We start from the raw sequence: 13,757 nt of genomic DNA, 5'->3' as shown, positions 1-13,757 counted from the left end.
TTTGTTTGTTTTCCGTCTGTTTTCTCCGTGCGCTTCACTTTGGAGAGTTCCTGTTACTGTCTTCAAGTTCATTATTATCTTTTCTTCTGCAATGTCCAATTGGTGCTAATTCCATCCAGTGTGCTTTTTATCTCTAAAAATTTGATTTGGGCCTTTTTAACATCTTCCATGTCTGTTTTAATCATGTTTTGCTTTCCTCTATTTCCTTGGTCATGTAGACAATATTTACAATAGCTATTTTAATAGCATCCTTATCTATTTATTTTAGCGTCTATGTCAATTCTTCATCTTTTTCTCCTCAATGGGATTAATTAATTTGTATTAATTTTTTCCTCATTATGGGATATGTTTTTCTCCTACTTATTTGTATGCCTGGATTTTTTATTAGATTCCAGAATTTGTGATTTTATTTATTTATTTATTTATTTATTTTGGTGGCATACTGAAAGTTTTTGTAGTCTTTAAATATTTAGAGGTTTTGTTCTGTGGTCCAGTTAAATAACTCGGAAACATTTTGATCTGTTCTTTTAAACTTTGATAGGTGGGTCCACCTCAGCCTTTAGTCAAGGCCTACTTGGCACCACTACTGAAGATGCCCTTTCTAAGACTCGTCAATCCCCTATGTGTATGAGATCTTTCTACTCTGTCCAGTGGAGACACAAACTACTCCAGCCCTGTGTGATCACCAGGGACTACTTCACTTGACCCTTTCTGAAATTCATTTCATAGTCTCAAGCAGTTTTCTCCCACATATGTGCTGACCAGTATTCAGCTAAAGACTCTAAAGAAATCCTTTGGAGGCCTCCAGAGTGCGTGCATGCTTTCTCCCTCTCTCCCTCTCTCCCTCTCTCCCTCTCTCCCTCTCTCCCTCTCTCCCTCTCTCCCTCTCTCCCTCTCTCTCGTGTGTGTGTGTGTGTGTGTGTAGGTTTATCTTCTCTGTCGCTCCCTCATCAACTCAAGGAGGTTTCTGAAATCGGTTTGGGTAGCCCTCCCTGTGCTGTGGCCTAGAAATCTTTTCAAGCAGTAAGCTGGGACATTGGGCTTATCTTGCCTCCCTTCTCTCCGGGATAACTGTCCTGTGCTGCCTACTGTCTAATGTTTTAAAACACATTAGTTCATTTTTTTTCCAGCTTTTAAGTTAAAGCAGGAGGGTTTAATTGGTCCCTGTTCCTCCATCATAGTCAAAATTGGAAGTCTAGAATGCTACATTAGTTCCACAAGGACAGGAATCTATTTTGTTCCCTAATTATTTCAACTTTCCAGAACTGTTACTGGCATGTTAGGTACTCAGTAAATATTATTTGAATGGAGTATTTGTTGATTAAGATTATATTTGAGAATTTTTTCAGCAATTATTTGAGTCTTTCCTATGTGCTGGCACTGATGACATAGTGGTGAATAAAATAGATATGATTCCTACCTTCAAAGAGCTGAATGCCTGAAGGGAAATATCAAACATCAAATAAACAAGCAAGACTTGTAATTATAAATTGTGGTAAGTGTTTTTCCATGAAGGAAAAGAGTGGGGAGACAGAATAGGTGAGGAAGGTGATGACCTCATCATTATCGGATAAGATCATCAGTCAAGACTGCAAAGAGGCAATATTTCAACTGACTTCTGAAGGGAGAGGAGGAGCCAGCCTGGTGAGGAGATGGGGAGAAGAATGTTCCAGGGACTTGTATGTGTGAAGCTTCGAGGCAGAAAAGAACTTGGAGCTTTCACAGAATTAGAGGAGACCAGTATGGGAGGGGAAGACGCTACAACGTGAAATTGGAGAGATGGCAAAAGTAGGCAGGACCCACAGGCTGTTTTTGTGATGTCTTGGCTTTCTACAAAGTACAATGAGAAGCTCTTGAAAGTTTTAAATAGGGAGTAATATGAGCCAGTTTATATTTAAAACTATTTTTCTAGCTGCAGTATGGAGAATACTACTCCTGGCACCGTTGTAAAAGAGAAGTTATTTACAGCTGAGAGTCTTAAAATTTTCTGTGCCCCTAAGCTTGTTTGACTGTCTGCTGAAGCATATGGTCTCCTTCTCAGAATAATGTTTTTAAATTACAAAGGAAATGAATTCTATTAAAATATAGTTCATCAGAATATTTTTAGGAAAACTTTTGTGATACAGTTAAATATATATATTTCTTTATTAACTTATTATGTAGGATATAAGAGTGGGTATGTACTTACAAAATGAAAACATAAAATGTTGATATATCTATACTAACATGATGGAAAACATCTGATTTTTATTGGTGACTAAACCACAGACACTGTTAATGCTACTTGTATTGTCTACATCTATAATGGAAAGAAATGTTAGATTTCCATTTGAGATTGGTGAAAATAACTATGTCATTTTTTTTTTATCTTTGAACTTCACAGACCACACCCTGAATTCAGTTCATCAAGCCCATCTTAATCCATTTGAGCTACTGTAATAGAATGCCATACACTAGGTGGCTTATGAACCACAGAAATTTATTCCTCACAGTTCTGGAGGCTAGAAATCTAAGATCAAGGTGCCATAGATGTGACATCTAGTAAGAGTCTGTTTCCTGGTTCATAGAAGACCATCTTCTCTCTATGACCTAACGTGGGTAAAGGGGCAAGGGAGTTTTCTGGGGTCTCTTTTTATAAGAGTACTAATTCCATTCATGAAGGCTCTACTCTTATGACCTAAAAATGAAAATGAAAGTCGCTCAGTCGTGTCTGTGTCTTTGCAACCCCATGGACTGTAGCCTGCCAGGATCCTCTGTCCATGGGATTCTCCAGGCCAGAGTACTGGAATGGGTAGCCTATCCCTTCTCCAGGGGATCTTCCCAACCCAGGAATCAAAAGTGAACCAGGGTCTCTTGCATTGCAGGTGGATTCTTTACCTGCTGAGCTATCAGGGAAGCCCCTCATGACCTAATCACCTGCCAAAGGCCCCATCTCCAAACACCATCACATTGGGGATTAGATTTCAACATGAATTAGGGGTGTGGAGAGGAGACACAAACATTCAGTCTATAAAAGATCCCTTGGAAATTTTTAGTTAAGAGATTATTTCAGTCATTGTGGAAAAGAAGATAGAGGCTTGGACTAAGGCATTTGCAGAAGAGGTGACAATAAGGGGACAAATTTGAGATGTTTTTGTGGGAGCATCCCTATACAGTGTGAATGTACTCAATGGCTTTGGTAGGAGAGCTGGATTTGGCATGAACACAAGTCACATCTTTCCTCAAGGTGTGCTGGCAGCTGTCACCTTGGTAGGAGGGTAGGGTTGGAGGTGAGGGGAATAAGACCAGGGCAAGGGAGAAGCCAGGGCTTCCCGCCTGCTCACTGGCTGTCACTGCCCTAATGGGGGTGCAGGCAGGTCCCAAGTTGCTGGGGCAGAAGCTCTGAGGGTCAGGTCCAAGCAGGCTCTATTCCCTTGAAGTGTGAACCCTTCCCTATCCCAGAACCAGCACCCTTGGGAGCAGTGCTGGAGCAAGAGGGGCCCATCTGGGCTCTGGACGTCTGTCAGGGCACAAGCTGTAGTGGTCCAGCCTCAGAGTTCAAGGCTGCTTCTGAGGCACGGCCTCTGAGAGTGCCAGGAATGGCTGCCTCCGCCCTGCTCACACAGCGCTTCTGGTCAGAACCAGAAGCGTCTTAGAGCAGAGTTTTCTGCCATGCAGCCCTCACTCCAGCATAGAGCTATGACATGAATTAAGCAGGGCTGGAACATTCACTCAGCTGAAGCTGGGGTGCTCTGGGGCGGTCATGGAAAACCAACCAGCCACCAATGCAATTTCAATCAGCCCTCTCCACTCTGCTTCAGGAAAAAGTGAGTGCGTACATGCATTCCTCCCAAGTAGACGGAGTCTGGGCTTCCCACAGCACTCATGTTAGTCCTCCCAGTCCTCCAGTCTGTCAAGGGAGCTTGTCTTCACTGAGCCAGACCTCGGGACTCGTGCCTGCATTATGTAGCTTGAACCATTTACTCCCCAGGGAGAATCTCTACCCCTGTAATCTCCCTTTTCTTCTGAGACCCCTGCCTGAGCCACAGGTCCTGACCTGATTGCTTCTCTTCCCTTCCTACCCAATTCTGTGTAGATCTTTCTTTCAGCCTTGGTTGTATAGGAGACTTTGCCAGTTTCCAGTTAGTTTTCAGTGCCAGATGTAAATGTATTTTTGATGTGTTTGTGGTGGGAGATAAGTTCCAGGTCCACCTACTCTGCATCTTGATCATCTCTAAAATTTAAGATATTTTAGTAGGAACAATCAACAGAACAGAAAAGAGAGAGGTTACCTAAAGTTATTGGGGAAATCTTCACGGAAGAACTAGGCCTAGGAATGTGAAATGTGAAAGAATCTCTATGAGAAATGTTAGCAGAGATGGTTAGAAAGCCAGAAGATTTGCCAGGCAGGCTATTGCTGTAACTCATTGAAAGGTAGGGATAAAGGATACTACTAAGAGTTAGAAAGAAAGAGCATTCCTAAAAATTAAGTCAAGAACACTAAGACATGACTCTGGTACTCACAAGCTGGGAGAACTAGGGCAAACACTTACCTAATGAAACCAGCTTCACATATTAAAAGTGAGGATAATAATAATAGCTTGTGACCTATAGTGTTGTTTTAAGGATTAAATAAAATCCTGTGTGTAAAGTAACATGTATCAAGGGCAGATAAATATTAGCCATTGTTCTAATTACTGCTAGGATTCTGACATTGTATTAGACCATCACCCACAGGAGACTGCAATCTAGTTGAGGAAACATGATAAAACACATAATATATTTTCAGAAGGAAATTGTTTAGAATCAAGTGTTCAAATACAAGATCTGAGCAACTCTAAGCTATTAACACATTATTGACCAGAGACATATTAATTCATCTTTTGTTATCCAGATGTTATAGACCAGAGATGTTTCAGTATTCCCTTACATAACACAATGCAGAGTACTAACCACTATACAATCACGGCTTCCCTTACATAACAAATCACCAGCCACAGGCATTAGTTTCTGCAAAAATTACTCTGTCAATAATATGTTAAATTTTGCCCAGTATAGTGTTTTCTGTACCATAAAAAGACTGAAAATTCCTGCTGCACATTTGTATGTGAGCATTGCAAATGAGTAGAGACACTGCTGTATCTCTTGTTAACAAGGAAGTTTTAGATATTACTATTGTCTAGTCTCTGCTGCTTGCATAATAATGACTATGACTCAAACAATTAAAAAACCAAAACAATAAAAGTAATTGAGATTCTAAAAGTCTGTTCTTTGCTTTCATTTAGAAGAGCTAAGACAAGAACAGGCTGTTTCCTTTCATTCTGTCATAATAGCATTTCAAAAAGATGCACAAAGAATTTCAATTGACCTTTGGAACTAGCCCTGCATTTGAGTAGTTTGTATGTAAAAGGCTGTTTGAGTTGTTTGTATATAGATGGCTGTGGCTTAATGGCTAAACATTAATGTTCAGATTCTTTTTCTGCAGCATACTTTGCTATATGACACTGAACCATTCCTGCAATGTGTTGAGCCTAAATTTTTAATCTATAAAAGGAGGATAATAGATCAGTAGAGAAAACTTAATATCTGTAACAAAATAGAAACACAATAAAAATACTTTAATAATCAATGTAATGCCTATTAAAGAGTGAGGATTTAAGCCAAAAGTTATAACAAAAGACAAAGAAGTTTATTATATAATGATGTATGGGTCAATTTACTAAAAGGATACAACAATTTTAAATATATATATGCATCCAAAATCAGAGTGCCTAAATACATTAAGCACATATTAACAGAACTAAACGGAGGAACAGATAATATAATCATAGTTGGAAACTTTAATACTTTACTCTCAACAATGGGAAGATCATCCAGACAGAAAATCAGTAAGGAAATGTTGAACTTGAACTCTACTCTAGACCAAGTGAACCTAAAACCTATATAGGACGTTACATCCAACAGCTTCAGAATATACATTCTTCTTAAGTGCACACAGAACATTCTCTTGGATAGGTCAAATGACAGATCATAAAACAAGTCTTGGCAAATTTAAGAAGGTTGAAATCATGCCAAGAATCTTTTCCAATCACAGCTGTATGAAACTAAAAATCAGTAACAGGAATAAAACTGGAAAGTTCACCAATATGCAGAAATTTAAAAACACACTTGTAAACAGTGAGCCAATGGGTCAAAGAAGAAATAAAAAGAAAAGTTAAAAGGTACCCTGAAACAAATTAAAAAAAAAAAAAAAAGGAAACACAACATATCAAAACATATGGGATGCAGCAAAAACAGTTCTAAGAGGAAAGTTTATAGTGATAAACACCTGTGTTAAGAAAAAAATTTTTAAAGGTATCAGATAAACAACCTAACTTTATACCTCAAGTAACTAGGAACCAATTTTAAGCACAAAGTTCGTGAAAGGAAGCAAAAACAAAGATCAAAGCAGAAATAAATGAAATAAAGACCAGAAGGACAAAAGTCAGCAGAGCTAAGAGCTATTTTTTGGAAAAGTTAAACAAAATTGACAAACCTTTAGCTAGACTAAGGAAAGAAAAAAAAAAAAAGAAAACTCAAGTAAAACTGGAAATGAAAGAAAAGACATTATAACTGGTATCACAGAAGTACAAAGGATCATAAGAGACTGCTGCTGCTGCTGCTGCTGCTAAGTTGCTTCTGTCCTGTCTGACTCTGATGAATCATTAAATGCAACAAATTGGATAATCTAAAAGACATGGATAAGTTTCTAGAAACATGTAACTTACCAAGACCGAATCATTAAAAAAAGAAATAGAAAATCTGAACAGACCAATTACCAGTAAGGAGATTGAATCAGTAATCAAAAATTCTCACCAAAGAAAATCTCAGAACTAGATGACTTTCCTGGTGAATTCTACCAAACATTTAAAAAATTAATGCCAATTCTTCTAAAACTCTTCCAAAAAACTGAAGAGGAGAGAACACTTCCAAATTAATTTTACAAGCTCAGCATTACCCTGATAGAAAAGCCACTTAAGGACACTATAAGAAAACTGTAAGCTGATATCCCTAATGAATATGAATGCTAAAATTCTCAACAAAAATATTAGCAAACCAAATTCAACAGCATATTATGTGCTAAATCACATTAGTAGAATGAAAAATAAAAATCACATGAGCATCTCATTAGATACAAGAGAAAATTTAACAAAATACAACATCCTTTCATGTTAATAACTATCAATAAATTGGGAATAGAAGGAATGCATCTCAACATAATAAAGTCCATATATATCAAGCCCACAGCTGACATCATACTCAATGGTAGAAGATTAAAAGTTTTTCTTGTAAGATCAGAAGCAAGACAAGGTTGCCCACTCTCATGACTCTATTTAGCATAGTACTGGAGGTCCTAACCGGAATAACCAGGAAGGAAAAAATAAATAAAAGGTATTGAAACTAAAACCAAAAAAGTAAAATTGTCTCTGTTTGCAGATGATGATCTTATATAGAGGAATCCTAATAATGTCACCCCCTCAAGAAAAAAAGAAAAAAAAAAACCTGCTAGAACTAATAAATGAACTCAGTAGCAGAATAAAAAAATCAACATACAAAAATCAGTTGTGTTTAAGACTTTGATGGCAAACTATGCATTGGTTCTTGAAGCCTCTGCCTCAAAATGACTCATATCACTTCTGCTTATGTCTCATTGAGCAAGTCTGATGCCTCAGTTGGGTATGTATAACCCACATGTAGGAGGGGCAATGAATCTTTTCAGAAATAACCCTGTCTCCCCACTCTTAGAAAGGACTATCTTCCAGTAGTCACTTTGAGTTGCTGTTGTAGTAGTCCACTGATGTGGGAAGATGTTTGTATTGATTTCTAGAGCAAGTATATTACGTCTTGTAAGAGACTTAACTCTTGACTTTATGGTTTTTGACCCCCAGATGGCATTCTCTGGGTACATCATCATCCACCTAGGCCCAAGATGCAGTTACAAATGACTTGTAATTTATTTCCTCATATTAAATTCCCCTTCAGTAGTGAAAATTTGCCACTATCAAAGCTCATCAAAGGAAGGTACTCCAGAAGACATTCAACAAGGAGCTACAGAAATGTTGTGAGAAATGACAGCAACACTGAGATCACTGACCAGCCTCCCAGGGGAATTCCTTAAAGCATGTGATGCTTGGTTGAAGTAACACATAGAATATGTGTCATAAATTACATATAATATTATCATATATATAAAGTTACGTGAGTACATATATAATACCTCTCATGTATTTGTTAAAAAGAAATCAACATGGCTTTAGGCATCCCTAGCTCAATTTCTGAAGCAGAGAGCTACAACTACAGAATGATAATAATGGATAGCCTGTGTGAAAAGCTTATAGTGTTCTAGGCACTAAATGATTTATGTGGTTTACCTCATTAGCCCTTGCAGCCAGGGCTGGGACTGAGATGAGGGAAGCAGGCTCCTGCCTGTGGCACGGAATTTAAGGAGATGCCCGGACAAACACAAGCTTGATGCTTGCTTGACCCTGACCATGAATGCCTCCTTCAGTTTACTCCCAGTGCCTCACTCACCTCACCCTAATCCCGGACCTGCTTATAGCAACCCTGTGAGGTCAAGGTCATTAACTCCCTTCTTCACAGATGAGGAAACAGTGGCTTTTGAGGATGAGTACCTTGCTTCACTTGAACCCAGGCAGCGTGTACACCCAAGTCTGAGCCTTGACTCCGTGAACCTGCATCAGTGCCTTAGTTGACGACTCATCTAAAGTTTTGGTTGTTTTTGTCGTCTTTTCCAGGTGTCCAAGGCAGCTGCAGACTTGATGGCCTACTGTGAAGCGCATGCCAAGGAAGATCCCCTCCTGACACCTGTTCCGGCTTCAGAAAACCCATTTAGGGAGAAGAAGTTTTTCTGTGCTATCCTTTAAGTCTTCGGGAGGAACCTGAGGAGCCTCGGGGCTCCAGGGACACTGATGTAGAGTTTTTAGCAAAGTGGGCGCCTTTCTAGTCCACAGCATTTAAAGAGAGGGAGGAGAACCATCCTGGAGTCTCCAGGCTTATGCATGTTTAAAGAACTGGTCCCCTTTATGAGTATGAAAGCTGATCCACACCCCAAGTTAAGAGATCTGATGTCTGGAGAACTGCCTAGAGGAGGGGAATATGTAAAGATAAAATTGATGTCATTTCTTTCCTGCTATCCCTCCCCAAACCTTATGTTTCTGCTTCATATTTAAAAAAAATAAAAATTAAAACAGACAGCTGTACTGAACTCAGATATGTATGACCTTCTTGGAATGAATATTGCCTTTAGAATACCCTTTGACAAGCTGAGTCGTCCAGTGTAGCGTGGTTCGGTTCAATGGCATTGATGTTTCGTCTTTGTTTCTTATTTTTTTCCCTTTTCCCCCACCCTTCCCTCCACCCCTCTCCATTAGAGTAGTGAAGAGATAGGCTGGATTTGTCTGTAAGACTGAACTCGAAGGATAAGCACCCAAAGGGTTTAGAGATGTTCCCCGTGGTTTATCCTCATGGTAATAACAACAACAAATGCCGGTTGTCTGTGTTCTTTTATCACTATTCCTAACATTTGTACATGATAGCTTTGATTCTGCAAGTAAAAGTAAATCATGTGTTGTGACTGGTGCTTACATATATTTGTGACAGTTTTTGAGTAATACTGCATGAAAATGTCCCCATGTTACATCCATTCAGAAGTTTTGTTGTTTTACTATAAAGTTTGGAAAAAGAATAAAAGAGAAATAAAGCTAGGGAGGACAAGACTCAGTATCTTGAAAACTGAGATGACTTCACAGCCTTAGCCATTCCTAAAATACCTCCTAGTTAACAAAGGCGTCAGTGCTTCTTCAATGTATTTTACAGAATCCAAAGCATTTTGATTTGATCCAGGATCCAGGGCAGCACACGTTGCAACAAGCAACAGAAGCAAGGATTCACCTTGAGTTGGGAAGTGCTGTGGTCACAGAGTCAGAGCAAATTCCCTTTTTCCCTGAGTCGCCAAAATTCTAGAGTGAAGGAAGGCTTTCTGTGCTCTTCTTAACAAGAAAAAACATGGCCCTCATTTGTTCAAGTATCAAGAAGTAACCCTTGACTCCAAATCAAATCCACTCTCAGAATCCAGCGAGGAAGGGTCAGGTGCCACCCCAAGCAGCTCCACCAGAAACAGTTCTGGCTCTTTTTTCCACTGAGATAGCCTTTGTTTTTCACCTAAATTCTCAATAGAGTCTTTTCTTTGTGTTTATTCTCCGCTTTGTTGGTTAGAGCCTCTCTGCCTTTGTTTACAACTTCCTTGCGGCTCTAGCTCTCTCTTCCCAAGAGATGTGTTGAAAGTGATTTTTTTCTTTGTGGCTCCAGCCTCCACCAGTAATGGGAAACTTGGAAGTCTTTCTCACTTTTTTCAGTGTTGTTCCTAGGCAGATGAGGGCTCTCTTACAACTCTTTTTATTTTGAAATTCCAAAAGACGATTTCTGAATTAATTTTATTCTCTTTCCATTCTCTTCCTCCCATTAAAAAAAAGTGGGGGAGGGCAAGGAAGGAAAAAAAGAAAATAAAAATCTGCCCAGGGACAGATTTTGAAAGAAACTTGATAAATACTTTGCTTAGCTTCTTGTATGGGCATGAGGGTAAAACAATACATAAATTCAATTAAAACTCATATCTTGCGGGGAGAATATTAAGACATTGTGAAATTCATGAATGCACTCCTGTAACCAGATACTTCTGTTCAAACTTGGATTTTGTTACAGTCAGTGGGACTCTGATGAAGATTTAGTGGGGGAAAAACCCTGGCAGAGTATTTATTAAACTACAGTATTGTACTATTGGCTTACTAATGCTATAGAATCAACTAAAACCCAACCACATTTTTAAAACAAGCCAAAATATGAATTGAATATGTGATCACATAAAAAAAACAAGTGTGAATAAAGCACTCTGTGGTGGTGATTAAGGCATCATTTTAAGACCCTGATGCTTTTCATAATCCACACCATTTATTTTTCTCAGAAGGAGTCTCTATATTTTCATGTAAAGCTGGATCTTTGGAGCAGTGAAAATGGAATTAATACTCATAGGAAAACAGCTCTGTTAATTAAAATTTAAGGAAGTGTCAAACTGCATGTGACCTTGTTTATCAAAGAAAGAAGGCAGAAAATACACAGGTATTTTGAAATTAAGTTTAAGAAAAATGTTTGGCTCATTCATAATTTCATGTCCTACAAAAGGGAATTATAATCCCAGAGTTTTTATATGAGTTTTGACTTATTGGTATTTTTACTTGTTAAGGGGGAAATAATCTTTTGATTACCTATGCCTCTAATGAGTTTTAATTCTTTTAGAAATTTAACAATCATTTTCACCAGCATAATTTTATCTTAAGGGGTGACTAATAGGAAAGCTTAGCTTAATTAGTCAAGGCCCTAATTTATGTATATAATATATTGAGTAGTAATGAAAATCTGCCATGAAATTCATTAAACAGTAATAATAACCCTCTACTTAGAATTCAAACTCTATTAAGGAAAAAACCAATCTTGTATCATCCTCAGTATTAAATCTGCTTTCTTCTTTTTTTCTTTTAACTTTAAACCAAGTGCTATTTAAGTCAGAGCTTGTGAATAAGTACTTTGAACTGAGGCTAACTTTGCTCATAATATTTGAAAGAGATTGCTTACCAAGGAAAAATTTAAAACCATTTCTCCGTACACTTAAAATCACAAAAAGAATTTTGAGAAATCAAGCATGCTGTCTTATGGGATTTTTTGTACTTTTTTTTTAAAAATATTTGCTTCTAGCTGCTCCTGGCAATGGTGACTTATTATACATATACATTAACGTTTTTCCAGCCCTAGAACTGTTCACATTTTTTCCTATATAAGATCTAAGGAGTGTATCTTTCAAAGAGAGAGAAATACAGAAATGTTAAAGCAGAAAAACCTGAATGTGATGTGTACACTTTCATCCCCCATAGACAATGTATTTGTTTTAATAAATGGAATTTTCAGATTCATTTCCATATGCAGTTGATTTTATTGTGAAAGCCTGTGGACCACCTCACACAGTGATTCTATAGTTAATTTGGGAAGGATGATAACACATAACAAGATGGATAAGGAAATAGAAATCCATGGATTTTCTTTAGGGTTTTGTTAATAAAGGCACCCAAGGAGGGAAAAACTCACATGAGGCTCTTGGAAAGCCTTTCTCTCAGGGAATAGTGCCCAGGGACAGAGAAAGGATACAGGGAAAAGTCCAATCTGGCAGGCCGGACCATGAAGACAGATGAGCTGCATTTACACTTGAATATCCTATGGGTATGTCACACGGGGATTTTTCCTTTACAAAAAAAATAATAATTGAACAGAGAATGTACTGTTCTCTGTAAACTGCTCATGGTTTAAAAGAAGCAGTAGAGAAGATAAATGCTTAGGACTCTAGATTCATGGCTCCTTGGAGATATTCTCAATCAAGAAAGCCTTCTGTATGTCCCCCAAATAATGCCAGTGAGTAATAGACCCTGTTAATAAGAAGCAGGGGCTTCCCTGGTGGCTCAGAGGGTAAAGAATTTGCCTGCAATGCAGGAGACCCAGGTTCAATCCCTGGGTCAGGAAGATCCCCTGGGTCAGGAATAGGGAATGGCAACCCACTCCAGTATTCTTGCCTGGAGAAGGAGACTGGACCCCAGGAAGTGTGCCTGCAACAAAAGTATCTTTGAATCTCTGATGAAGGGGCCACTTGGAGTTTGTGCATTTGTTTACTTGATCATTGTTTCTCAGACTGTGGTCTCTGGATCCCCTGCTTCAGAATCACTTGGAAAGCCTATGACTAGTTCAGAATTACTAGCAATGGCACTTAAGACCATGCACGGGTTGCATGCTACAGTCTGAGGACCACTGATTTAAGTACTTAAGACAGCTGGGTTTTCATCATGCCTCACAAAAGGCACACACTGTCAACATGCTGGCTCTTGTTCCCACGGCTGCAGGAAGTGGTCGCCCTAGAGTGAACCATGACTGAGAATTTCAGCAGTTCCTGGATGCGAGACACTGGGAGGAGGAAGCTGGTGGGTTTTAACTCTGCTCCTGTTCCACTGAGCCCCGAGGGAGGATCGCCTCCAGCTCTGGTTCTTTAATAAGCTGCTCACATTTTAGATAGCGCTCATAGTGACGTGGGAATTGGAGCTGGGTCAGCTCCAATCCACAAATTGCAAATAATTTGCCAAGGGAAATCCCTTCCCCTTCGGTTCTGCCCCAAATCTACATTCTCTTCTATTTAGAACCAGGAGATTCAGGCAGAATTTATTTTTAATGAAGGGGGTCACAGGCTCCCAGGCCTTTCCTCAGTAACAATTCCTATGTTTCTCCATGTCCATGATAAAAGAAGTCCGGAGGCAGGGTGTCCTTCCTCATCAAGGTGATGGAAAGATGGTGCCCGGTGACCTCGGTTCATACTGTAGGCAAGCAAGAGCCCATCTACGGTGAACTGGAAAACAGGAACGGAGCCCCAGCGTTCGTGTGATCTTGGCCGAGTCCTTTAACTTCTCCATGCTACAAAATGGGGGCAGTGTACCTGATTCACTTGCCTCGCACAGTTGTCTAAGCCAGATGAAAAAGAGCAGGTGAAAGGCATCATGAAGGAAGAGGTGGTAATCACTGGACCCTGCTTGCACAACTTTCAAAGAGAGGAAAAGTCTACATGGTTCCTGCTCTTGACTCGCTGCCTTTTCTCTCTACCCCAGGGTGCCATGGTTTAGACCCTCAATGCC

General features: G+C 39.2%; 1 protein-coding gene across 4 annotated transcripts in view; it reads left to right on the top strand.

Moving 5' to 3' along the window:
- Positions 1–11,187, top strand: part of GNG2 (G protein subunit gamma 2) — a 122,794-nt gene extending 111,607 nt beyond the window's left edge. For all 4 annotated transcript variants that reach the window (XM_043918972.1, XM_043918973.1, XM_043918974.1 and 1 more), the window contains one exon: positions 8,775–11,187. In XM_043918972.1, the coding sequence (XP_043774907.1) occupies positions 8,775–8,903 (129 nt within the window). In that variant the 3' untranslated portion in view covers positions 8,904–11,187. The remainder of the gene's footprint in view (positions 1–8,774) is intronic.
- The last annotated feature ends 2,570 nt before the right edge of the window (positions 11,188–13,757 follow it).

Source organism: Cervus elaphus, chromosome 12, assembly GCF_910594005.1.
Source record: "Cervus elaphus chromosome 12, mCerEla1.1, whole genome shotgun sequence".
Taxonomy (NCBI): Eukaryota; Metazoa; Chordata; class Mammalia; order Artiodactyla; family Cervidae; genus Cervus; species Cervus elaphus.
The sequence above is the reverse complement of the archived record's forward strand: the minus strand, read 5'-3'. Positions and strand labels throughout refer to the sequence as shown.